General features: G+C 39.0%; 1 protein-coding gene across 1 annotated transcript in view; it reads left to right on the forward strand.

Annotated features, from left to right (window-relative positions):
• The window catches only part of PCCA (propionyl-CoA carboxylase subunit alpha), a 280,797-nt gene that overhangs the window by 70,580 nt on the left and 184,852 nt on the right, over positions 1-25,365 (forward strand). Inside the window, exons 7-9 of the mRNA XM_033053042.2 lie at positions 5,457-5,588; positions 12,086-12,122; positions 17,600-17,678. Of these exons, the coding sequence (XP_032908933.1) occupies positions 5,457-5,588; positions 12,086-12,122; positions 17,600-17,678 (248 nt within the window). The remainder of the gene's footprint in view (positions 1-5,456; positions 5,589-12,085; positions 12,123-17,599; positions 17,679-25,365) is intronic.

A 25,365-nucleotide genomic window follows, 5' to 3' on the forward strand; every position in this document is an offset into this window, starting at 1 on the left:
CTCTTCTACCCCTCGTTTGTTGGAATACTTAACATATGTCAGTTGTTTTAAGAGTGGCTTTGATGCTTCAAACTTCAGCCATTCTGTGATTCAACAGTGCTCCTCAGAGAAGCATCCTGTTTGATTTTAAAATAAACCTTTAAACAGTAATACTGACTTGACAAGAAGAGCATGCAGCCACCCTCCAGAGCACTTCAGAGTTTGAGGATGTGCCATCCTCCCAAAGGTTTGTGTTCCTTCCTTCAGTGCCCTGGTTAAGCTTCCTGGTTTAGCTTATTTTGTTTCATGAAAGTGATGGAAAACACTTCTTGCACAACAAAAAGGCCATTGTCTGCCATGCTGGTTGGCTAAGTCAGCTGAGCAGTGTTTAAGCCTGCCTTTAGAGAAGGGGGATAGACAGGACTATGGGCAGGCATGTGCAGGAGGGGAAGGAGAGAGAATGAGGGAAGAGGAACTTGGTCTGTTGGCTCAGTCTCTTGAGAGCTGTTACTGTCTTTCATAAGTATCACCCTGAATTGAAAATGTCATATGTAAGTCTGAATTTGAGAAATTATGCTTTGGTAGCAGCATGCAACAGATTGTGCGGGTTCTCCTGTACATTTAATGAACTTGTTTAAAACCAGCCCTGTAATTACAAAGAAAAGCTTATTTTCAATAAAGCAGAGCAGCTGCAAATGCTTCTGAGATCTCTCTATCCTCTCAACATCACTATCCTCTTCCTCAGAGATGGGAAATACTTCCTTAAAAGTAGTAATTTCAGGTACCAGGGAATGAACAACCACAAAGCCTTATTGCCACTGCTTCTGTGTGGTACAGTAACTATAGGGGCTCCTGCACCTGGAAGCAGTTGGACACTTGGAATGTGTTTTGCCACATCAGCATGCTGTGAGTGGAAAAATCCCCTCATCAAATGATCCTGGAGTGGAAGACATGAGATTCTTGATAGCAGTGTTTTTATACATGGCGTATCTCCTTGTTGGTTGAAGCTGCTTCTCTTAAGCTGATAATACATGCACATTCAAATATCTTGCTCAAATGAGGACACCAAAAACTGTCCATAACTAACATAGCAAAAGACAGAGGATAAGTTTTAGTATCACTTGTTTTGTCTAAAGCTGAGTTGGAATTGTTCAATCATTTCCTGCAGCTCCAGGAGGCCTGACAGTAAGTTGGCTGCTTTACCACAGATTCATAAGCCCACAGAAGAAGTGTGTTGCCAAGTACACGTGTGTAAAAGTTCTTCGTGCAGTTTTCCCTCCTTCATGCTTTCTATCTTTAGTTCTACTTAGGCTGTCACTGAGACTGAATCCACTACTGGCTGTATGATACAGTAACAGTGAAAATCAGCATTCATAATTTCCAGAGGAGGTGCAAAGGACACTCCTCTTCTAGACTCAGTGTCTTCAGTTACCTCAGGTCCACAGGAGTTTGTCAGATGGGCAGATCTCCTTTCTTGTGAGAGTATGATGACTTACACTAACATAGGTCTGTTTGACCCACTCTGTTCCCAGAGCTGTCAGAGTTTTGTGACAGACGGTGACTGTGATGGTCACTTAAACTCAATTGTGAACTTCCCAAATGGGTTTTCCAAATCTTGCCTTTGCTTGTTGTACTTTGACACACTGTGTTTAGTTTTGGCTATATTAGGGCTCCTGCATTCCCTGAGAGTAGACTGAGGCTTTTGTCTGGTTTAAAAAAACCAACCACCAAACCAAAGGGAAGGGAGAATAAATTGCTTGCAATTCTGTGGCATGACTATTAGACTTATTGTTACTGCTTTCAAAAATAGTGGGCTGTTGGGGAAGACTCATCATTATCTACTACTTAAGACAATTAAAACCTAACTTTTTTGCACAAATTTGTTATAAATTTTGTTTTTTTTATAAAAGATTCCTTATTATTTGCCTGTACCTTTGATTATGCAACATAGAGTAGTGATACACAGATATTACAGGTATGTTTCTAAACAAAATGCTGGTGTGTGTTTATGATGAAACTTGCTGTGTTTTCTGCAGTCAGATAATTAGTCTTCAGGGCTGAGATTTGCTGCTGAATGTGTGGAGGAGTAACAGAAGTTTTGGAAAATCTTGTTTGATATGCAGTGTGTAAGCTTGTGTGTGTACAGCAGAGGTTTTAGTACTTGCCGCTACACTGACAAGTCAGTGTGTGAACAAACTGGTAAATCTTTGTGGGAGCTGGAGATATTGCTACCACATTCTTTCTTATGGTTTCTTTTTGGTATTTTCAGTATTGGCAGTAGACTTCTGAGCAGATTGTTTAATACATTGTGTCAGTGTGGACAGTGAAGAAGCTGGGGCACTCTTCTGGTGATGAGCTGAGAAGCTTTAGCAGAAGGCTTGAGCAAGCATCTTTGAGTGATGAGGTATCAAATTATTGTAGCAAGACACAAGACTTTGTTTAGTAGTGCCTTAAGCTGACAAAGTAATTTTTATATGTTTAACTAAAGGTAGTTGTGAGTCATGTCAGATAATGCACACCTTTCCTTTGTGAGAGATGGTTAGACACACTGCCTGGAAGCCAGCAGAACCTCCTAGGTTTGTTAACTTACTTTTGATTTATGGATGTTGCAGACTGCAGAATCACATGATTTTATGTGTCCTTTGATATCATATTGAGTTAAACTATTTTGTTTCAGATTGTTCATGGGGAAATAACTAGCTGTGGTGACTGCCCCAGCTGACTGACAGTGGTGGTGGTACTGTGCTGCTGTTTGTTCGCCATGAAAGAGCTGATCTGTGTAAGGTTCAAAACAATTAAAGCCAAAAGCTGCATATGTAGATAAGTGCAGTTTGTAAATTCTGCATTATGAAAAGTATACATTAAAAAAAGACCAAGATGCAGGTTGCAACATGTGGTATTTGCATTAGAGTAATGTGAATCTACTGCACATCATCTGGTACTTGATTTTTAGTAAGTAGTATGGCCTGTATTGATGTGGAATATTACAGTTCGACAAGATTCATGTAACAAATGTACTGGATGCAGAGATCGATTTCGTGAATCAGTCAATCACGGCCTGCAGTGTTCCTTCTCAGGTGGTTCATGAATCTCTCCTGAATGGTACTGTTCTCCTCTTAGCCAGCTATCCAGACAGGAGCAACTGGGCACATGCCACAAATCAGGAAGATAAGTCAGTTGATCTAGCATGATGTTCCCTGTGGGCATTTGGCTGGAAAGGTGTGTGCTTGCTGATGCCATCAATGTAATTTTTATCCTCCCCTGTGACCTCCAGCTTGAACAAAGGTTTTAAATTTTCTGTCAGAACAAACATGAGAAAAGATGATACTGTAAGAATATGGAAGCAAGCTGCAAACTAGAAGTCTGGAATGGTCTGTTTTGAACCCGCTATCTTGACCTCTGGAGATCTTGTCTTTTTAATGGTAAACTCTGAGAAGAGAGTGAGGAGAGGAAACAATACATGAACATAAAGTTTGAAGTGGTATTGGTCCGGGTGCAAATGTCAACGTTGTGGCAGAAACTGTAGAAACAAGGTGTTTCCAGGTTAGAAGTGATGCAAGAGGGACAGTGTAATCTCCACTTGTCAAGTATGTAAGTGATCCTTTTCCACAAGGCTTTTTGAGGTTGGAATACAGTCTGATGACAGAGGAGAGCTCTGCCCTACCTCTAGGTGTATGCGGGTATCTATTTGTGCCTCTTGTTGAGAGGAAGAAGTATCAGTTTTCAGGTCGTTTCTGAAACAGTCAGCTCCAAACTTTGTGTCACTGTAATTTCATGGATCAACTCCTTACTTTGTTTCCCTTCTACTTTAAAAAGCGGATTTCTTAAAGTGCCAAAGGATCTGAACACTAAATAATTATAGATCTGGACCCTTGTTTTGGTCCTCCTATCTCTTCCTTCTTCTTATTGCAGTCTTCCCAACTTTCTAAGAGAGCTATAATCAATTTTTTAAATTCCTGAGTTGCTAAACTAAGAAACCCAGTGCAGTAGAGAAGAGCTGGGCAGAGATAAACCCCCAGAGGGTTCATTGTGAGTTAAAGCTAATAATCCTTTGATGTAGCAGAACTGATGCTCTGCATTTGGTTTGGGTGTCCTTGCACGGAGGTTCCTCGTGTGTTTGTAATGTTCACCTGATCTTTTCTGGATGATCTCTAGCACCCTGTTAGCTAGAACAGTATGAAATAATCTGCACAGAGCTGCTACTGTTACACTGGTCCTGCTGGGAAGCTACTGACAGTGCAAATGGTGACTCCCGAGCATACTGAGATCTCTTGGCTCTTACGAGATCACAAATAGGATGCTTCCCAAATTAAACATATTTTTCCTGTGTTCTGGGATGGGATCATGTACTACCATCACATAAATACACAAAGCTTCAACAAATTACTTTTTGTCATTAGTGACTAACTATGTGGTTTGTGTAGCACAAGTATGTGTCAAAGACATGGCATAAATTGTGATATAAAAAACTGCTATTTGCCATTTTGTTGGTATTAAGTTAGCTGCGCATTGGCTAGAAACAAGTTGTTTTTAGACATTTTACAGATATCTTAGAATTGGGGAGAAGAAAATAAATGTATCTTGGAAAAATTGTACAAGGCTTGATAATCAAAAATTTTATTTTTTTTTATCCTTGCCACTCTTTGATATTCTTTCCTTCTCCAGTACAAAAGATGTAAAGTTACCTGAAACACATGTGTACTTGTTATTGCATCAGTAACTTTCAGGGAATAGTTCTGATAGTATTGCCTTCAACTTACTGTAGTACTGACCTGAAAGGTTTGAGAAAATGCCTCTATCTGAATAACCTTGCTGAAGTCTATTGTTGGCATAGAGAAACAGGAGGAAGAAACCTGCAATTTAGTGTTTTACCTACATATTGATGTTGAATTGTTAAAACATTTTATGTTAACCCCTTTCCACATTATTATTGGAGAAGACTTGCCTGAAAGAATCAGGAAGTGTTATTTTTGTTATTTTTCTTATTGCTTTATTTTCAAGATCTTAAAAGTTGAACAATGACTGTATTTTCATTGTATTGTTCCACTGAGGTCTGGTTTTAGGAATGCATACTAGATAGAATTTTAAACTGTTATCATTTGGCAAGTGCATCTTTATAAATCACTTTTTGGTTATCTTAGTGGTGAATTAACAAGCCTCTGATTTCTGAAGGGTTATTTCTAACTTTCAGGCTGGAGTTCTTCCACTTGCAGCTATTTTTCTCTGGCCTGGCTTGTGATTTATACAAATACTAATTATAGGACTTTGAATCTGTGCGTATACATAGTTTCACAAGGTCATACACATTTTTAATGAACTGTCTGAAATATTTATATATTGCTCTGTTGTTATGTAAAGAGATCACTGCCTTATAAATCTTTGCATTAGCTCAAAAAGAGAAAAAAGTCAATATATGTGTATAGAAAAGCTGATTTTTATTTTTGTCTCCTAAAGTTTTATCTTCATTGTCTTTGCAGGCATCAGAAGGTGTCACCTTCATAGGACCTGACACACACGCTATTCAAGCTATGGGAGACAAGATTGAAAGCAAATTGTTAGCCAAGAATGCAAAGGTCAACACGATTCCTGGCTTTGATGGAGTAGTCAAGGTGAGAAATCATTTAATTACCGTCTGCCCACTGTAGGAACAGTGTCTAAATCAAAGTACACCTATTGAAAGTCTGATGCAGAATCTAATTATAATTTCCTCTTCTTTTTCAGTAAAATGTAATTAAAAATGAAGTACAGATTTTTACTAACAAGAGAGCTTTGGAGAAGAGGAGAAAGTCCTTGATAATAAATGATGTATTAGGAGTTCTTCAGTGGAGTATAAAAATACCTTGCTTTAAATTTAACATGAAGGCAGGTAGATGTGTTAAATGTCAGGTGTGGATTTGACTTATTTGCACATCTTTACATTTCTCAGGTCTTCTTGTTGGCCAAGATCTTGACAGCTCTGAGTTAAGTGAAGTTTCTTAAACTGTGTGAAGTTTCCACTTTATGGTCTGTTCTGATGGTGCATATTTCCATGTGTTGCAAAATTCAGGATGAGGATGGGGTGGAGGGAATGTGGTGGCTCTTTAGCAGAATCTACAGCAAATGCTCTTTCTTCGGTTTTAGAAGGAATGTCTTACAACAGTTTTGTAAAAACAAATTTGTTGTTTCTTTATAGTTTGTAAAGTTAAATAAAGTATATATTAGTTTTTGTTTATTTTCTGCAATAGTGATTGTGTTGGACTCTTACAAGTTTTCCTGTGTGCCTTAATATATTGTCTACATTACTGTAGTTAAGATTTTCTCTTTTAAAACCTTCATTGTATAAAACTAAAACTTGGTGCATTATAAAATGTTGACTTCCTGGGTTGAAATTTTTTATGCTTTACATGTCAAAGATCTTTTTCAAATGAAGTTTGAGTAAAACTGTTGCATGAAAAAGAGTGTAGTAGTTAAACTGGATTTTAAACTCTTAAAAAACAAAATACCCCCCAAAACCTGACTACAAGTGAAAGGTAAATAGAATACAAAGGGGCTAAGCCTCTACAAAATTACCTGGTTCAATAAGGCTGCTGGAGAACTTGACTAGTGAGAGAGAATGATAAAATCACAAAATAGACAGGGTCAAAATTCCCAAGAGAATTTTTCAGTACTTGTGATAGAAATGTGTGATGTTTGTAATGTCTGGTAGCAGGATAATGCTGCAACAGATAAAAGTGCGAAGACTTCCTCTTCTGGAGGACTCCATAGGAATTTTGGACTGGCATTTGTGGCCGTACTCAAGTCTGGGAGTGGCAAATTGGCAAATTTCAGGTTTTTGTTGCGTGTTTTAGCAGTCCCTTGTGTATGTGGTCCTTTAGCACTCATAGGATTTAACAGCAGCTGTTTTGCCTAACATTATCTTTTCTGATATCCTGTATGTTCTTCTAGGAATCCTGAAAATAATTTCCAGAAAAACATCTAGCTATGAGTTAACTTTGAATTAATCATTTGAGCATTTCAACATTCTCTAATTCAGAATTAAATACACAAAATGCTGGTTTTCTTATTGTATCAAGTTAAAACTTAGGTAAGGGTCTGTTCTACTAATAAAAAAACCCAAACCTGACAAAGTAGGATGATGGTTAATGAGCAGATAGACCTATAACCAGTGCAGCTGAGCAGCTTTCTTGCATGCACTTGTTTCATAAACCTTAATTGCACTGTTTTTGACAATAACCTGAAGTTCCTGATGCAAAAAGGAAACTAAAGTGCTGTGATTGGCAATGGGCTATATGCAACAATACGCTTAAAATTGAATGAATTAGAATGTAGGACTAAGTTGACAATTCCAGTCCTCTGGTATTGAAAGGAACTGTGTGGTAGTTGCTTGATCCCAAAGTGTCCATGTCATACCAATTTCATGTATTTCAGCCCTGCATCAGTTCTGATTATACAAAGAGTGTTGATGAAAAAAAGTACATATATAAAAAAAACCCCAAAGCCGAAACTGCAGTGTGGCCACCAAATGAGAAAAGTGAAGGTCCATGAACATTGCTGGCATTGTAGTATCCTTCAAAAAGTGGAGTTACAAATTTTAGGCTAACCAATCCTTTGATTACCAATTATAGGAAATAAAGCTGCTGGTAATTGATAGTGTCATACTTGCTGTGGATCTAAATATGTGCCTGTGTTTGTTCTCTGATATCCTTCCGGTGACAATGTCTTTTGCTCAAATGAATACCCAAAATAATTAGATCATGCAGGATGCCTGATCTTTGGTTAGAACTTGATATACTATTTTGCAAATTCAGACTAAGATTGGAAGGGCAAATCTGCATGATACCAGCTCTAATCAGAACAGCAACACACAAGGAACTGGAGACTGTTTAGAATTTCTGCCATTCTGTGGGAGACCTATTTTAGTCGCAGTTATGAAGCTCTCAAAATCTTTGAGGGCTCCTCTTCCTGAGAAATAAAAGTTTTAAAATTTTAGGAAGGAGTTAAGTGTCTGCTTGGTGCTGAAGTTGATTAGAGGTGGCTTCAACTTTAAAGTGAACTTCAGTAATGCTGAAGGAAAACTGCATTCATGCCTCTGACAATATTTGAAATTAAGAAGATACATTTCATATATTCTTTGTGGATGAATAGTTAAAACAAACACAGAATAACAAGTTCTAGTGCTTCATTATTTAACTCGGGACTGTACTGAAAATCTTTGAGTTGTCTTTATCCTTGTGAAATAGTGCTGCAGATACTTAAGTCCTTCATGAAGAAAGGATATTTTTTGTCTCTTATGTTGCTTAGTCCTTACACATAGGAGACACTATAGTTGCTAAAGTTTTTTGTAATAATATCTTGGAGAAGTTGCATGGAGAAAATTTCCCAGGGAGTAGAAATTAAATCAGAAATTTATAAGAAGGAAGCCCTTCAACAGTGTACTTCAGGCTGGAAGGATTGAAGAGGAGGATGCTTGGCATAACAGACACAACTAACTGTTCTTGTACTGTCATATACTGTACTGTCTAGCAAATATGAAACAGAGTGGAAAGATGTAGACTGGAGAGGGCAGTTTGACTAAGTTTTCTTCTCATCCCTGGTTCAGTTTCTCAGTTGGCTGGAGCAAGGATTGTCCAGTTTGAACATGTAAGGAACTGGAATCTTGTGCTGTCAGCTAGAGAGCCAACAAAAGCATTCAAAGCTAATTAATTTCAGAATGTGTAACTACAATTTGCTTTATAACACCCGATTGGGAGTAAATGGTTTTAATCAAAAGAATTAGCATTAATCCGTATGAGCAATGTCTATACTGAAGTTTCGGCTGAGATGGTGTATTGACTGTAAACAACAAAAGGGATAGTGAGAAATCAGGAGGTGGAGGCTTAATAATGAGCATAAGAACATGCTGTGGAGAAAAACTGGCAAAGTAATGGCAAGGGAAGACTGATTTTTGTATTGTTTCACCATATACAGCCAATGTGGTTTTTATGGCTGGTAGAGCGCAACTGGATGTAGACACTGATGTCAGTAAACACATTAGAGGTCTTCAGCAAGGCTCTGAATTGACTGTAGTTAAGTAAGTGGGTACCTGTTTTAACTGAATTTCTGCATTGAGATATTGACATTGGGATTGAATGATCACTGTTTAGTTGGAGAGGTTGTTAAGAGACTGGATAGAGAATCCAGTTCCTAAGGCTTAACACCCTTAGCCATGAAAACCATTATGCAGTTCTTCATAATAATACAGTGTTTCACAGTTCTAGGAGTCAATTAATCAGCTTTTTCCTGGCATTCCCTTGCATCAAGGCAGTTTTGTTTTTCTGTCTCCACCTGCTGGTACCTGTTTGAGAGCATGTACATGAAAGTAGGGGGTTCGGAATTCTTATGCTAAAGGACTATTTAATGTCTCCAACTTAATGGAATCACCTATTTGTGAAAACACTATGACATAATTTTATAACACTTAGGATTTTTATTAACTTCTACCATTACTTGAACATTTTTATTTGTACAATAAAAGGTGGTGCTAAAATTATATATTTCTTTACAGTCTCCAGTTTATTTTGTGAAAATGGTTATGTAGCTAATGTGCTTTTGGAGGAAGCAGCAGTAAATAATTTAAGACTTTTTCTTTAAAAAAAAAATTAAAGTGTTTTTAGTGCCAGTGTGGTTTTGTATATTTTGCATATGGACGTGTGTTAGTATCATAGCATATGATTTTTTGCTCCTTGTATGCAAATATCCTGTATCTGTCATAAGTTTTATGTTTCAAGAAGCTAAACTAACTGTCCTAACTTTTTTCTGATTACTCAAACTGCTTCTGTATTTATGTAATCAGCAAGTGAAATTCGTGATATTTTAAACCTACATTCAACATACCTTCTTATGGAAAAAGATCAAAGGATTCACCAGAGACTGCAATATGTCAATTTCTTCTTTTTTTTTTTAAATTAGTTTTCCTCTTTAAATCACAGTATAATTTGTTTTCTGGTTCAGAAATGCTCTTTGAAAGCGAAAATTTGAGTATGCATGGATTTTTATTTTTTTCCCTCAGATCTTAGTGTTTGGGTTCTGATATGTAAGAACTGTAAAAGAAACAGATGTTGATGCAGTATAAATTAATAGCTGTGCTGGGCAGATTGCTAAAGTCTTTTCAAGCCAGAACTAAGACAATTAGTGCTGCTGATACCAATGTGCTTGTTACTTAAAGTTGTTGTATGCATGTGTAAAAATACAGTGGCAGTGAAAAGTTGCCCTATAATGAATGATTTGCAGCTTGTCTTCCTGTGGACTACAGTGTATCAGTTAGCCACTTGTTTGCAGGTAACTAAGTGAAAAAAGATTACCCTGTTTGCTTCCCCCCCCTTAATCCTATTTTGCAAATATATGGGGGAGTTTGCAAGAGAAAAGAAATGTAAAAGTTTCCTTCTCAACTGTAATCGTGGCTCTTCATCAGTCATTACTCTTCCTGCATTTTGTTCAAGAGGCTCTAATTGTCTGCATTTGGCAGGTTTAACACTTCCTGACAGAGAGGCTATTAAGGGGAAGTATTCTCGCATAACTGTCACAGGCAGGAACAAAGAACCTTCAAACTCAATGTGTGGAAACCACTAACATTCTTAAATGACCCTTTTCATGCATTTTATCCCTTTAAGCTAAAATTTGGAGGGTGCAGGGTCATGGAAAGCAGCAAGGTGTAATAAAACAGTAAACTCTTGAGGGTTTTTTTTGGGTGTGAGGGGCAGATTTCTTTGCTAGATTTATCTCTTGAGTTAAAAACAATTGTTATTTGGAAAAATCTCATTAACAGATGTGACTGGAGTAAAAAGACTTAAAACTGATGTTGCTTTCAGGACTGCTTTGAACTTAACAAGCACCGATTTGTGGAGCAGACTAACTAATGAAAGGAAATTAAATTTTCTGACAACTTCCCCTACCAGCCCCCTTATTCTTCATGGGGCTGTTACTAGGTACTGAAGACTTTTAAAGAGGATTTTGTTTTATTATCGGACATAAATGAACCAGGTATGAACATTTCTTATGTATTTTTTTTAAGTTCTGACCTGGGTGCTTTTAAAATGGATTGCCTTGAAACCTTTAAAAATATCAGGTTTCAGTTTAATGTTCATAAGTCAGCCCCCATAGTTTCAGACACACTTAGCAGTTGGTGGTTTCCAGACATTACTGCCTTCTATACAAATTTTTTAATGTATGTCATGGGATAGTATAAATATTAGCAAATTTGGATGGAATTTTCAAGCTTAACCCGTATCACTGTAATTTAACCCTTTTTCTTTCTAATTTTGTCTAATGGAATTGTACTGTTACTAGTAGAAATAACAAGAATTAACTACTGCAGGAGAAGTGATTTTTGATTATTGAAATACAAGTAATTCAGGTATTCTGGTTTTTGTTCTCTGAGCTTCCCAGGACTTTTTTCTGTACCAGGCTACAGTAGTATGAGACAGCTGAAGCAATAGGTGGCATCAACAAAATGATTTGTAAAGCTGGCTTATGCAACTCTTAAATGAAAACAATTACGGGAATCTTCTCCTTTCAGTTAAAACTATGCATTTAAGGTTTATTTTGTCTTCAGAATGGAGAACTTTCAAAACTGAAGTGTTTGTGTTCTTTAAGTAAACAAAATCCATTTGTATTTGAAGAAGTTCTACAATGTTTTTTCCCCTGAACTTGAATTAGTCCCTAACAATAGAGAATCAACTCCCCCTACTGACAGCAACCAGGAAAACACAAGGAATACCTGTGAGGACAGAAACGAGCTGGTAGTGGGCAAACTTTAACGATCTGATTTATGGTCCATTATTGATTGTAAACGTCTAAATTCTAGCATTAAATTCCTACAACTGCGGAAAATCATTTTGCAATCCTGGTTGTGTTTCCTGTCAGCTGATTCCTTGTTGCTTTGAGTTTCTCAGTGCACTAATGATGAGGTAGAATTTACATTCCACTTATGGTATTAATTTTACATTCCTCTGGCTGAAAAGGGTCACAAGGTTGTAAAATCAAACATTAAATGAATCAGAGGAGACAGTAGTGCAATATATGACTGCCCTCAGGACATAGTGCAATGGCTGATGGGATTAACGTTGGGTCTCATTTCCTGCTTTTACAGGATGCAGATGAAGCTGTCAGAATTGCAAGGGAAATTGGTAAGTTCTTAAATTAGCTATGGTGGGATTTGTGTGCCTCTCAGCAGACATGGTTGACTAAATTGAATGTGTAATAAGTAATCCCTATAGAACAAATAATGTTTTAATAGTTTTTAAGTTCCCTGTTGCCCATAGGGCTAGAGGAATCTAAGCATTAATGCCCTGTCTCTTAAATCATCACATTTGAGTTTTTCTAACTGGACTTTACAGAACAAGTGCAGCCATGATTTCTGGAATGAATGTAATATGCAGTAATGAGTACCTCACTAAAGGAGTTATCTAAAAGTATATCTGCATTTGGACATGATAGTCAGAAGTTAGGCATGGTACACTTCTCTTTATATGGAGACTGACACCAGTGATGTTATGGTCTTCATTCTTCATCACTGTGTGGACTGCAGCTAGTTTGAATGTGATCCAGAGCACCAGGCTTCTGGGTGTACTGGAATAAAGTCGCTATTCAGTTTCTGAGTATCTTACAGAATGGTGAAAAGAGCAACCAGCAAATGAGTCTGGGACTAATTTTGATGAAGGTTAAGTGTAATATGTGTTTAATGAGTTTTGGCTTTTATTTACGAAAGCTTGATATTAGTGAAAATACTAAACCATATGCTTGAAATTACACGTTTTTAAATGCTTTCTAGAAGAAGGATCTAATGCAGTAAGATATCTGATTTTTTGTGGGATTTTTCTTTTAATTTTCCCTTTGAGACTGCGATCATGAGAAGCTATTTAGGTTTATCACAGGTAGATAAACAACTTTTCACCTGTGTCAAGAGTTATTGCTGTGCCTTTATATGCCAGATAGAAAGTGGGAGCTGCACTGCTGCAAATAACTTTTAAGCTTGGTAAGATCTTTCAATTTTCAGTTTAAGTTGAAGCGTTTATCCTGCACTGGTTAACTGCCCTGAAACTTCTCCTAGGCTTGTCTGACTTTTAGGCTGACACAATTGAAGTCAGCATTTCTGTGAGTCAGGCTTTGTGTCCTGGTTGTGAAATCCAGTGGTAACCAATCAGTGTCATGGGAGCATTACCAAAAGAAGGAGGTTATTAACCAAACTAGAGCATTCAGAAGAGAATGGTAAATACAATTGGGTTTAGTCCTCCATAAAGATATAGTAATGTGACTTTATTTCTGTTTACTTTCTCTTCAATAATCTTTCTTGCTCTTGTGTTTTAAAGATTTCCTGCAAGTATTTTTTAAAACAGTTTTGATGAATCTAAGTCAGAACGCATGCAGTGATTTTCTAGACACCCTTTAAAATGCATTCTTTTTAAATTTTCTTCTGAGTTCTTCTAGTGTTCTGTTGACCGGTTCTTGTCTTTGATATCAGTAGCACTTTGGAGGTCATTATATCAAGGCAGTCTTAAATCTGTGATAATAAAGTCAATTACAGACAGCTGGGTGGTACTTTATTTAGATGGAAAATTCTTAAATTGTTTTGATACAAGAAGAGTTTGTACTATTATGCCATGTAGTGAAAGAAAAATGTCCCTTCTAGCTTTTTCCCCACCCACATTTTGACGAGGTGATCAGTTTGGTTAAGCTTCTGTCTATTTGTAACCACTGACCAGGATAAAACGTAGTGATTTTAATTTCAAAGGATCTAAAATTGAGTGAAATTATAGTCCCTTGTATATATATGTAATGTACTTGTTCTTGTGTATAAAGCACTTGATATGTGGTGAAATACTTTGTTTCTAGTTTCACTAATCCAGAGTTTCAGTCTTCTAAGAAAGCTTAAGTAATTCTTAAAAAAATAACCATGGGTCAGCACTTAAAACAGTAAAACTGCGTGTGATGCTCTCTTGCTGCCTGTGGTTTTTTTCTGCTTCTCCCTGCTGTGTTTTGGCCAGAGATCCAGCAGTAGTGGAGCATGGCACCTCAGGGTTGAGAACACAGCCTTTACTTGTTTCAGTGACTGTTATCTATGTATACACATTTTCTAGGTGTGGAAGTGAATGTGAGATGTTTTCCTGTATTGTATAGTGACAGGGAAACTGGGCTAAATCAGAAATTGGAAGAAGTTCAGGCACAAATTGCTGTATTGGCTCCTTTTTACTGTCTCTCTTCTTTATTTGTTGGTGTGGGCTGTTGTGCTCTTCTGATCCTTTCTCAAGTGCTTAATTACATTGGCCTTTTTCCCATGCTGCTTTTAGGTCTGTTTGTAGAATTGTACATTAAGAACTGTTGGATTCTTAATTTTGAACCATTGATAAAACTCCAGTAAGTTTGACTCCTCTATTTGAAAGGATTGAACAACTATGAAGTACAGTCAGTTAACATTAAATTAAAGTCTCTACAAAACTGAAGAGATGAACAAGTTTTTTGTCATGTTTCATTTGACATGGGTTTAGTTAGTGATAACATTTAATAATGGATATTGAAAAGAATCTTGTAGAGCCACATGCAATATTGTTCAAAGTGATATTGCACAATGTCTTCTGTGGTCTACTACCTGCAACTTCATAAAAATGGGTAAATGACATCTAAAAACCATGATGACGAAGGGTGGGAGCTAACAACTGTGGGACATCGGTCAGATTTTCGAAACAGTAACTGTCCTGGAAACAAAGCAGTCCTAACTTATGATTACCTATTTAGCAGCAAAAGTAGGTGCAGTGATCTTCAAGTCTGACTGCTTTTTGCTCTCTTGCCTCCTAAGATCTTTAGACCCATTCATAAGAGGTGTCACAAGAATGGAAAACTTATAAAACAAGAGTAGGCTTTAATCTCACATGCAATTTTAATTTCACATAAATTGGCATCTAATTTGAGGGAAGAATTGAAAGCCTAACACCTGCTCAAAAATGTGTCTGCTTTGTGAGTCTTTTCATTTTTGTTGTTGTGGGTACTCACACATGGTGTTAGAAATCATTTGCATGCCTCTCACTTCCCACAACAAATCCAACCAATCCATGTGAGCAAACTTTAGCAATTTTGATTGCTGCTGAACAGTCCACGAGTGGAGAGTATTGAGTAATGCATTCTGATCCAGTATCCTATATCAAATGGTTACGGAAAACTTAATTTTTACAAGGCCTTCCTTTCAGTTTTTGGTGTTGGCTAAAGAGCTGCTCTAAAGCTTAGTTCAGTGCCCCCAAGAGTAAGAAGTGTGGAACCACATATTTGAGCAAAAGCTCCAGTACCCTTATTTTCAGGAGACTGGCTAATTTACATGGTAATATATTGAGGTCTGTTGCATTTTTACCTTCTCAACCAGAAAAGCTGTATGTATTTTTTCAAAATAGACCTTACTTTAATTTTTTAAAACTTATTTTATTTTTACTTCTGTCATGGCTCTTGAATGTCTTTAACTGCCTTGCCTACAAGCATGGTTGACATATATAATCGCTGTATATAAAGGGGGTGAGGGAGTGGAAGCAAAGTGGTGCTACACTTGGTGAATGATACTAGTAACCAATGTATAATCTCTGATAATTTAACCATGTGAGTTGTGAGCTATGAATTACATTTTGAAGCATACAAAGATTTACCAAGGCTCATTTTCAACATGGCTGTTTTGCTTTGGAAACTAAGGAGCAGTAAATTGGGACTAGATTCTGCTTACAGAATTAAAAATGGCAAACCATTCAAGAGACTGATACTGTTAGATTGAAACTGGTAGCATAATTAATGTTTTTTCAAGTACATGTAACACTGAATAAAATAGATTAAGTGATGGGAATTACCTCAGTGCATTTGCCATAATAAGGCTTGAAACAATGCTTGTTTCAAAATTTCACTCTTGCAGCTTTTTGGGTTGGAGAGGGTCTCCAGATGGTGATAGTATTGCCAGGGATTCGCTAGTGTAATCCAGTAAAATCTCATTTCTTGCATGGAAGTTAGACAATACGTGCTTTTAACTTTATTTCAAGGTATCCAGTGACTTGTGTAGAAGCCTGGCAACTGCCAGGGATCTGGAGATGCAGCTACAGCATCAATAAAATGCTCTTGTGTAGGTATTGCATATATTGTGTTTCATGAAAATTGGTTGAACTTCACTGTTGCTGCATGTAATCTAGAGTTATTTTGCCTTTACCCTTTGATCTCTGGGATTGTAGAGGCCTGGATCAAGCTCATTGTCACTCTGTTGCTTATCCTGTACCCTTCTGTGGGCAGTATCAGCTATTTCATAAGAAAATCTAAGAGAGACTCTAGAAGGGTTATTTGCATTGCTCTGTTTGGTGCTAACCTTATATGTTGTAACAAGAGACTACTTTAGACTCCAAGGCATGGAGATTTATAGCCTTTTGGTAATCCATGCCTATAGGAGCTTGGTTTGTGATCTACCTATGCTTAACTGTTACCTCTCTACAGCTTTCAGCCATGTGAATGCTTTACAGCCTGGGGTTTCGCAGTCTAATAATGTGTTAAGTTGGAAACTATTTTATTGTTTTTTTTTTTTCCTGTTTCTTTGTTAATTTAATGTTCTCTTGTACTGTTACTGCTTTCCTGCCTTCCAATCAACACTACTGTTTCTTATGCTTGTCTCATGCCTTTTTTTCAATATCCATTTCAGACTTTTTAAGAAAACAAAGGTTTTCCAGATCTTGCTGGTTTTAATTATCTTCTCTTGAACCTCCTTTCAGATAGATCACTATGCGGAGAAGGTGGGAATATTGTATTGCTGTCACTTGACAGAACAAGAGTAGATCTACATTCCAGAAAGAAACTGTGAATGAGTAACACCTATGACAGTAGACTGGATCACTTCTAGGAATCATATTCAAATGTTTTTCTGTCCCCAGATCAAAGCCTTTTATAGACTCAAGGTTCTCAAGGACTGATAGACTCTTCTTGGCAGACGAAATCAGCTGGTCTAGTATTTGCCTAATGCTGTGATTTTCATTAAACATACTAGAGACCAAAGGCATGAAGAATTTTCTGCTATCCTAGAAATGTCAAAAGCATTTAAATCAGATTCTTGAATTTTAGTTTTCTGCATGTTCATGCAGAGAAAGGTGAAGTTTTATGGTTTGACAAAATTGTTTCAGGAAGTTGCTTTGAATGAAATGATTTGTATTAAAAGATAAACAATCATTACTAAATTTGCATTTAAACTGTGTACTATTTCCTTACTCAGTCTTTAGACTTAATTTATGAAGATCTACTTGTTTTTGCTATTAATTTAAAAAAATTATTTAAACAACAACAAACAAAAAATGTTCCTAAAGAAATGTGAGCTTAGGTCAAATGCCTTATTCATAAATCACTTCATTATTTGGGAATAATTAATTCAGTGTTTTTTGGTATAAATGAATTGGAGAAGACAGCCTTTCTTGACTGCAGAAATTACTGCACTGACAGCTAAGTTTTGAAAAGAAAATTTTCTCCTCTATTCTCCCTGCAAACAAAGTGTTTTAATAAACGAAGTTATTGTCTATTGGCTTTATTGGACATGTGGTCAGTTGTCATGTTCCTCTGACCAACTGAACAAAGTTTGAACTTCTGTCTAATTGTTCCCCGCTGTTAGGCTACCCTGTCATGATCAAGGCCTCAGCAGGTGGTGGTGGGAAAGGCATGAGAATCGCTTGGGATGATGAAGAGACCAGGTGAGATGCTGTCCAAAAGCTTGCCTTGATGAATGCTGCAGTTACTGAAGTCCCATTAAGCCATTGTGAGCTGACAGTTGAGCAGATATGAAATGTTAGACAGAGAAATTGGATATTACTTGATTTTCTCCCTTTAACATAGTAAGAAATATACTTTGGAAGTTTGCTTGTGCCTATTTCTAATTAATTATTGCATAAACCTTACAAACATCATCCATTAATTTAAGTAAAAAACCAACATTTATAACTGCTGTTAGTTCAATGTTAGCCTGTAAATAACATTTTGCTGCATACCTTTCAGAATGCTGATTTATTAGTTCTCTGTGTTAGGTAGACTATTTATTGGCCCTGATTCACAAACATGAATGCATGCCATTAGTTCTGTTAGAATTGATGAGACTGATAATTCATATGTGGAAACAACATACGGTGTTACCAGAATGTGCTCTAATAAATTGCATGCTTCTGTGTTTAAAGCATTTGTATCAGCAAACTATTGTACTTTTGTCTGCTTTGAAACAACATGTGTTTCAACACATAGATGTTTTCATGTCTCTTATTGGTCGTCTGAATCCTGAATGTTTCACATGACTTTGTTGTTGGCTCAGAATTTTGCAATCCATTATCTGCTGATATTCTAGCAAGGAGCCTGATTTCAACTCTGTGTGCCGCTGATTTTACAGAAAAATGTATTTTCTGATTTTTTTTTCAAAGACTTGTAATGAAAAGCCTGTTTGATCCAAAATAACCTGAATGTTTTTCTTTCTGCATGGAGGGAGCAGCACATGTGCTGGAGTTAACTCAAAGTACAACTGAAATTTTCATTAGTTTAATTTGGTGATCTGCAAGACTTCCCTGTCATTTTTCTGTCCCCTATTAAATTTTTGTCAAAACCTAAAAATTGGGTGAAAGATCAATGAATGTCTAGCAGTTAAATTTTAGATTTAAAGAAAACTTGGTGGATTTATTTGTACCTTGCTCTGTCTTGTCCATTTGTATACAAATCTAAATAGTTTTTTGTGCATTAAAATGAAGATCTAGAATAATCTGCTTTCTTAAAAGGATACTTTGTTGCTACTGCTTTAGAATCCAAAATTACTGCATTTATCTTAATTCAGGCAGCATTTCCATCTGTTGGACTTGAATGGAAGGCATTCCTTTCTTCTTTAGTTCAGAAAGGAGCAAAGGAGCTTGATTAAGTAACTGTTTTAAAGTAAAAGCAGATCTAAAATCATGATTGCCAACTTATTTTGGAGAAAGACTGTGGTTATGGTTTAGAAAGTCACGTGGTAGAGCCGATTGGTACCAGTAGAAGCTAGCTAGGGATACTCTTCTACTTATATTTGCATATCACTAAATTAATTTGGTGATACTACTTTGAATCAGTCCTGTTTAATGATAATTTGAGCTACTTGCCTTGTTTACAAAAAGCCTTTGAATAACAGAATATCTGGAACTGGATGGGACCCATAAGGATTGTTGAGTCCAATTCAATTCTGAAGTATCCTTTAGCTCCTTATTGTTTGGAGTGGAGTCCTTATAATAATCATCTTAGTTATTTATGCAAACCTTGTCTTTGTAGTGTAATGTTAAATCTAAAAGGTGTTTAGAGGATGAGCACCCAGTCACAGAACAACACTATTTAGTGAACCTAAATCAAGGAGAAATTATTATTTTAATGTTTGTGAATAGACAAAATTAAGTTGACAAAATACTTGTTGCAGGAAGATGAAAGTAAGTTTTAAGAGAACTTCATGACAAACTGATTTTGCAAGTGAAGTAGAGCATTTGAGTTTCTCTTTGTCTGTCTTTAAGAATACCCATGAGGTTGTAAAAGATTTGTTGTACGTGTCCATTAGTTGTGTTATGGATCTAAAATGGCTCCTTTTTATGTGTCTATAGAACACTTGACTTTAGTGTTTTGAAGTTGAGTCAATTGTTACTGACATCAATGTATCAGATTGTTTTAATACTGCGTAAAACTACTGTATTGTTTGGCTGCATTCAGTACATGTAATACATAATAAAAAAAAATACATAATAAAAATTTAAAAATGATCACTTATGGGCAGGTTCTGGAAAAACTAGTATCTGAATAGCCTTTTGCATTTTAGGGTTCATAAATGCAAGGTGAGTGTGAAGAATGGTTGGTAATATTTTTGATCTGTAAACTTATTCTGGCTTTGTCTCATGGGATTAATTGAAAATACAGTAATTTCACGACCATAAGGCGCACCGGACTATAAGGCGCACCCCCCGGGAGCCGGCACATTTTGCAACTTTGTAGATCAGATAAGGCGCACCGGTCTATAAGATGCACCGCTTTTTTTTTGCAGCGAGGCTCCGCCCCCAGCTCCTCCCGCGCGCTTGCTGGCCGAGGCCCCGCCTCAATCCGGCAGCCATTGGCTCCCGGGCCTGCCTGTACCCGGCAGGGCCGGGCTATGCCCACCGCCGCTCCGTGCAGCATCCCCAGGGCCCCGCTGTTCTGGGAGTTCCCTGGCGCTCCGGGTGACCCAATGCCGGCAGGCTTGCCCCGTGCCACCACTGCCCCGATTCCAGCTGCTTGCCCCCTCCCCGCGTGGCAGCCGCTCCGATTCCGGTGGCTTTCGCCCCCCCCGCGCGGCGGCCGCTGTGATTCTGGCGGCTTTCGCCCCGCCCCGCACGGCGGCCGCTGTGATTCCGGCGGCTTTCGCCTGTTCCTGCGCGGCAGCCGATCCGATTCCTGCGGCTTTCACCCCCCCCGGCGCGGGGGAGGCCCCGATGCCAGCGGGGACGGCCCGCCCCGCGCGAGGGAGGCCCCGATGCCGGTGGGGACGGCCCGCCCCGCCCCGCGCGAGGGAGGCCCCGATGCCGGCGGGGACGGCCCGCCCCGCCCCGCGCGAGGGAGGCCCCGATGCCGGCGGGGACGGCCCGCCCCGCCCCGCGCGGGGGAGGCCCCGATGCCGGCGGGGACGGCCCGCCCCGCTTCGCGCGGGGGAGGCCCCGATGCCGGCGGGGACGGCCCGCCCCGCTTCGCGCGGGGGAGGCCCCGATGCCGGCGGGGACGGCCCGGCCCGCTTCGCGCGGGGGAGGCCCCGATGCCGGCGGGGACGGCCCGGCCCGCTTCGCGCGGGGGAGGCCCCGATGCCGGCGGGGACGGCCCGCCCCGCCCCGCGCGGGGGAGGCCCCGATGCCGGCGGGGACGGCCCGCCCCGCCCCGCGCGGGGGAGGCCCCGATGCCGGCGGGGACGGCCCGCCCCGCCCCGCGCGGGGGAGGCCCCGATGCCGGCGGGGACGGCCCGCCCCGCCCCGCGCGGGGGAGGCCCCGATGCCGGCGGGGACGGCCCGCCCCGCCCCGCGCGGGGGAGGCCCCGATGCCGGCGGGGACGGCCCGCCCCGCCCCGCGCGGGGGAGGCCCCGATGCCGGCGGGGACGGCCCGCCCCGCCCCGCGCGGGGGAGGCCCCGATGCCGGCGGGGACGGCCCGCCCCGCCCCGCGCGGGGGAGGCCCCGATGCCGGCGGGGACGGCCCGCCCCGCCCCGCGCGAGGGAGGCCCCGATGCCGGCGGGCCCGCCCCGCGCAGGGGAGGCCCCGATGCCGGCGGGCTCGCACTTCCGGGGTGGCAAATGTCGCAACTTTGTAGATCAGATAAGGCGCACCGGACTATAAGGCGCACTTCCGGGTTCAGGGAAAAATTTTTGTCATAAGGGTGCGCCTTATAGTTGTGAAATTACTGTACTTCTTGAAAGCAAATGTCTTTATATAGAATCATTCCTGGTTTGGAAGGGATCCACACGGATCATAGAGTCCAACCCCTTGCCTTGCATAGGACCATCCCCAATCGTCACACCGTATATCTGAGAGTATTGTTCAAAGATTTCTTGGACTCTGTCAGCCGTGTTGCTGTGACCACTTCCCTGGAGAGTCTGTTCCAGTGCCCAGCCACCCTCTGGGTGATGAATCTTCTCCTTGTTTGAAACATACACTTTTGGGTTTTTGGGCTAGTTAAAAACCTTTCTTGTTTAAACTGTCTATGTGTACAATAAGAAGGTTTAAATGAATGTGTGGTGTGATGTGGAAATAGCCACTGGAAGTGGAAAAGACTGATCTGAGGAACTTGATTGCTACTTTTATAGAATTACTCACTGTGGTAACTTACTGCTGCTTCATATTTCATGTCCCTTAAATATGTCAAATAATAATTGTTTTAGATCCTCTGTAATTATTATATTATTTCATATATAGTTAAGATTTCTGTTAATTTTTAGCTAGTTTAGGTAATTTCTTTCTAAAAGAAATACTGGTACAGTTTTGTCAATGTTAAAATTTGTTTTTTGAAATACCTGTTCACATGCCCTTCACTGTGTAAGGCTGTAGTGTTGACCCCATCTCTGGGTAGGGCTGCTGTTGTGTTTTTTAAGATTTGAGTCCCTCCCTGTTCTCACTTCTATGTCTTTTTTCCAAATTTTGGTCAAGTTCTAGGGTGGAGTTTTGTGTACAGTTCAAACCACTGACCCCCATCTGAAATTAAAATAGCCCTATGTTCACTCTAATGTAAGCTCTAGCTAGTTTTTTTTGGTTTGGAGAAGCATGTCTTTTCACCTAATAGATGCCCACTTGAAATTATATTGAAAATGAAGGGCAGATTTCGGAAAACCAGTTTAACTTAAGTTGAGGTTGGTAGATTTTTTACACCCTGAGAAAGTTCTGCTGTGGTCTGTATCTAAAAGTATTTTTAACTTAGTCATTGATCGTCCCAGCTCTGGTCTTGTGTGTGAAGAGCCTCTGTGCTTGCATCCCAGTGAACGTGATCTGAAAGTGCTTTCCAGGTATAGGCATTGTGAAGTTCTTGATGCTGTACAGCAGAGCATGACTAGGGCATTTGTCTGACTGTCTACGACTTGTCTGTATCATTCCCTCTTTGTGGAGAAACTGGAACCTTCTTCCTTCCAGTGTGCTCTCAACAGTTGTGTATCTAACTAAATCTTTAGGATTCATGGCTTCAAATGGTGACCTGGCAGCTCAGAAAAGGAATTAAATTCAGGACTCTAGCTTTTCCAAAGAGCAGATGGAAATTTTCTGGCAGAGGTTGTGATGGTTGCATATAAAGGCACTTACTGGCTTATAGGTTCAGTATTGGAGGTCATCATACAGGAGCTATTGGCCCATGTTTTATACTCTGTGGATTTGCAGATAGAAATTAGTTTATTTAGCTAGTAGTTTGAGCTGCGGATGTGATAACCTCCGAGTTGGAAATTTGTACTAAATTATTTTTTCAAGAGTTACCTGTGAAAAAATTGCAGCTTTGTGTTAGTAATTGCCTCCTATTGTGTCACCTTCTGTAACTTTTCCTAGATATTGAAGTGAGTATCTGTTTTGAAAGTTTTTAGTAAGGCAGCTTCCACCAACAGATACTTAGATGAAAGATTTTGTCTTTTAACCTATAATAATAGGAAAATGTAAATCGTCCTGTTTCTGAAATTTTTTCTTGGTGCTTATGCCAATTTTATGATCGGAAATCAAACATCTGTTCTCAGATTCCAAGAACCCCTTATAATTTCTCTTCTGTGGTCTTGTGCTTGGAACGAGCAGTGGGACTAGAAAAATTTAATGTGGAATAATAAGTAGAAAATAGTTCTGAATCTTCCACCTGCTAAAGAAAGGGATCTGTGAAGCATACAGTATAAGAGGACAATTATTTAACAACTCAACAAGCCTGTGCATTGAGTTTATTATCTTCCCAAAGCATTGCATTTGACCTTTCAAAATACTGTGCAAAAATGAGAGTGTGTGAGCTTGACATCTTTGGGCTGTCCTGCATAGGTATATGCTGTTAAGGTAAGGGGAAGGAATCTATTGGATGAGTTAAGAACAGTGTTTCCTAAAACCCTATTTTTAAAAAAACCCCACACGTTAACATGCCATCTACATGTATAAACATACATAATATTCTGTGACTTGATAATTTTAGTTGATTATAAAAAAAAAAAAAATTGGAGTTAAGCTGAAGCAATCTATATTGGTTCTGTGTGTGAAGTCAGTGACATTTGAGTATCTATTGGCTACTTATCAGGGTTTTAGAAGGTTTCTGCTATACTAATGGCTATCAAACATCTGCTTTATAACCTGATGACCCTTCTAATGCTGGTCTTGACCAGAAAAAAAAAATCTGTTCATTTTCTATTTCCTGATTCTGAAAAGTGAAATTTTACATAATGAGTAGAGTCTTTTGTTAATGTCTGACTGCCTTGAAAGAAAATTGTTTTAATTAAAGCAACACAACTGATCTCAGAGCTGGAGGCAGAAAGTTGGCATGGCTGTTTCACTTCAGACAGCTACAGGAAGGCTTGTGGCAACGTCAGTAATCCTTTTGTACAACTTCAGTGTAAGTGTACTGTAGGGAGAGAGGGGAACTGTAGAGAGCTTCTGTTTTTCTTCTTTATAACTGCATGTTTGAAGGCATCTAGAGACAGCATCTCATCCAGCTTCATTCTCTGAGTAGCATCAGCTCTCAGTTTAAATTGATTGCTTAGAACTTTGCCTGATTGGGTCTTGCATTGAGATTACACAGCCTCCTTAAAAAAAGCCTGCTCTGCTTCTTCATTCTTTCCAGCAATTTTTTTCCTCACATCCATTTGGAAGTAATTTTTATCACTGGACAACTGCACAGTTTTGTAAGATAAAACAAGGTCAGAATATTTGAGATAGTAATTCCTATTACATATAATTTAAAAAGAGTTACAGATGTATGGATGAGATGATTAGGCACCAGTCTTTTTAAACAAATAGTGCAGTGTAGATTTCTAATCAGCACACTTCCTTCAATGAAAGAAGTCAATTGTGAATAATTGTGCATAAAACTGTGACACAAAAATGTTTACAAAACAAAACAGCCTTTCATATAGAAGTTAAAATAACTGTAAATCAGTTTCAGTAAGAAACATTGCATATGGCAGTTTGTTACAGCACTTTTTTTGACAGGTAGTACACAGCATGACTAATTTTGATGTCCCTTTTTTCTCTTTACTAGGTAATTAAATATGTTGAAGTTAAGTATGAATTTAAGAAAGTTGTAATTTTGAGATAATAAATGTTGTACATTAGGTATAGTATCTCACAATGTTGAAAAAATGTGAACATACACTTTTAAATATGCACATTTCTCTACTGTAAGTTTACTTATCTTGTGAATCTGTGGTCTGGGTTAACTATATCCAAGAGGTGGAAAGCATGAAAATTTCAACTCAGTTGTCATGTAGTTCTTCTGGGCGCATGTCAGGGATGCTGTTTCAGTAGTCACTCACACAGAAATTTGACCAAGCTTTCTTTGTGTATCAGCATGAATGGCACTAATATGCCACTTACAGAGACTGTAGAAAATTTCAGTGAGGCTTTTGGGTCTCTGAATTATGCTCTGTCTTACCCTGAGAAAGCTGTTCATGAAGCTGTTTTGTCAGAGCTTATGACCCAAGGAGTATTTTTTCTGCTATTTAGAGAAAAAATACTTGATAAGTAGTCTTGCCATCTTAATTTTGGTTAACTACATATGTAAGAGAAGAAACAGAGGGAAGTATACAGTGTTCTGTTCACTTTAAGGAAGGGAAAAACTACTAGTACAGCTGGTGTGTTCTGTGAGGTCAAGTATTGCATCTTTAGGTTGTGTTCAGTGGTGGAATTTGCAATGTCTGTAATATTACATTTGCAGTTC

This window comes from Catharus ustulatus, chromosome 2 (genome assembly GCF_009819885.2).
Source record: "Catharus ustulatus isolate bCatUst1 chromosome 2, bCatUst1.pri.v2, whole genome shotgun sequence".
Classification (NCBI taxonomy): domain Eukaryota; kingdom Metazoa; phylum Chordata; class Aves; order Passeriformes; family Turdidae; genus Catharus; species Catharus ustulatus.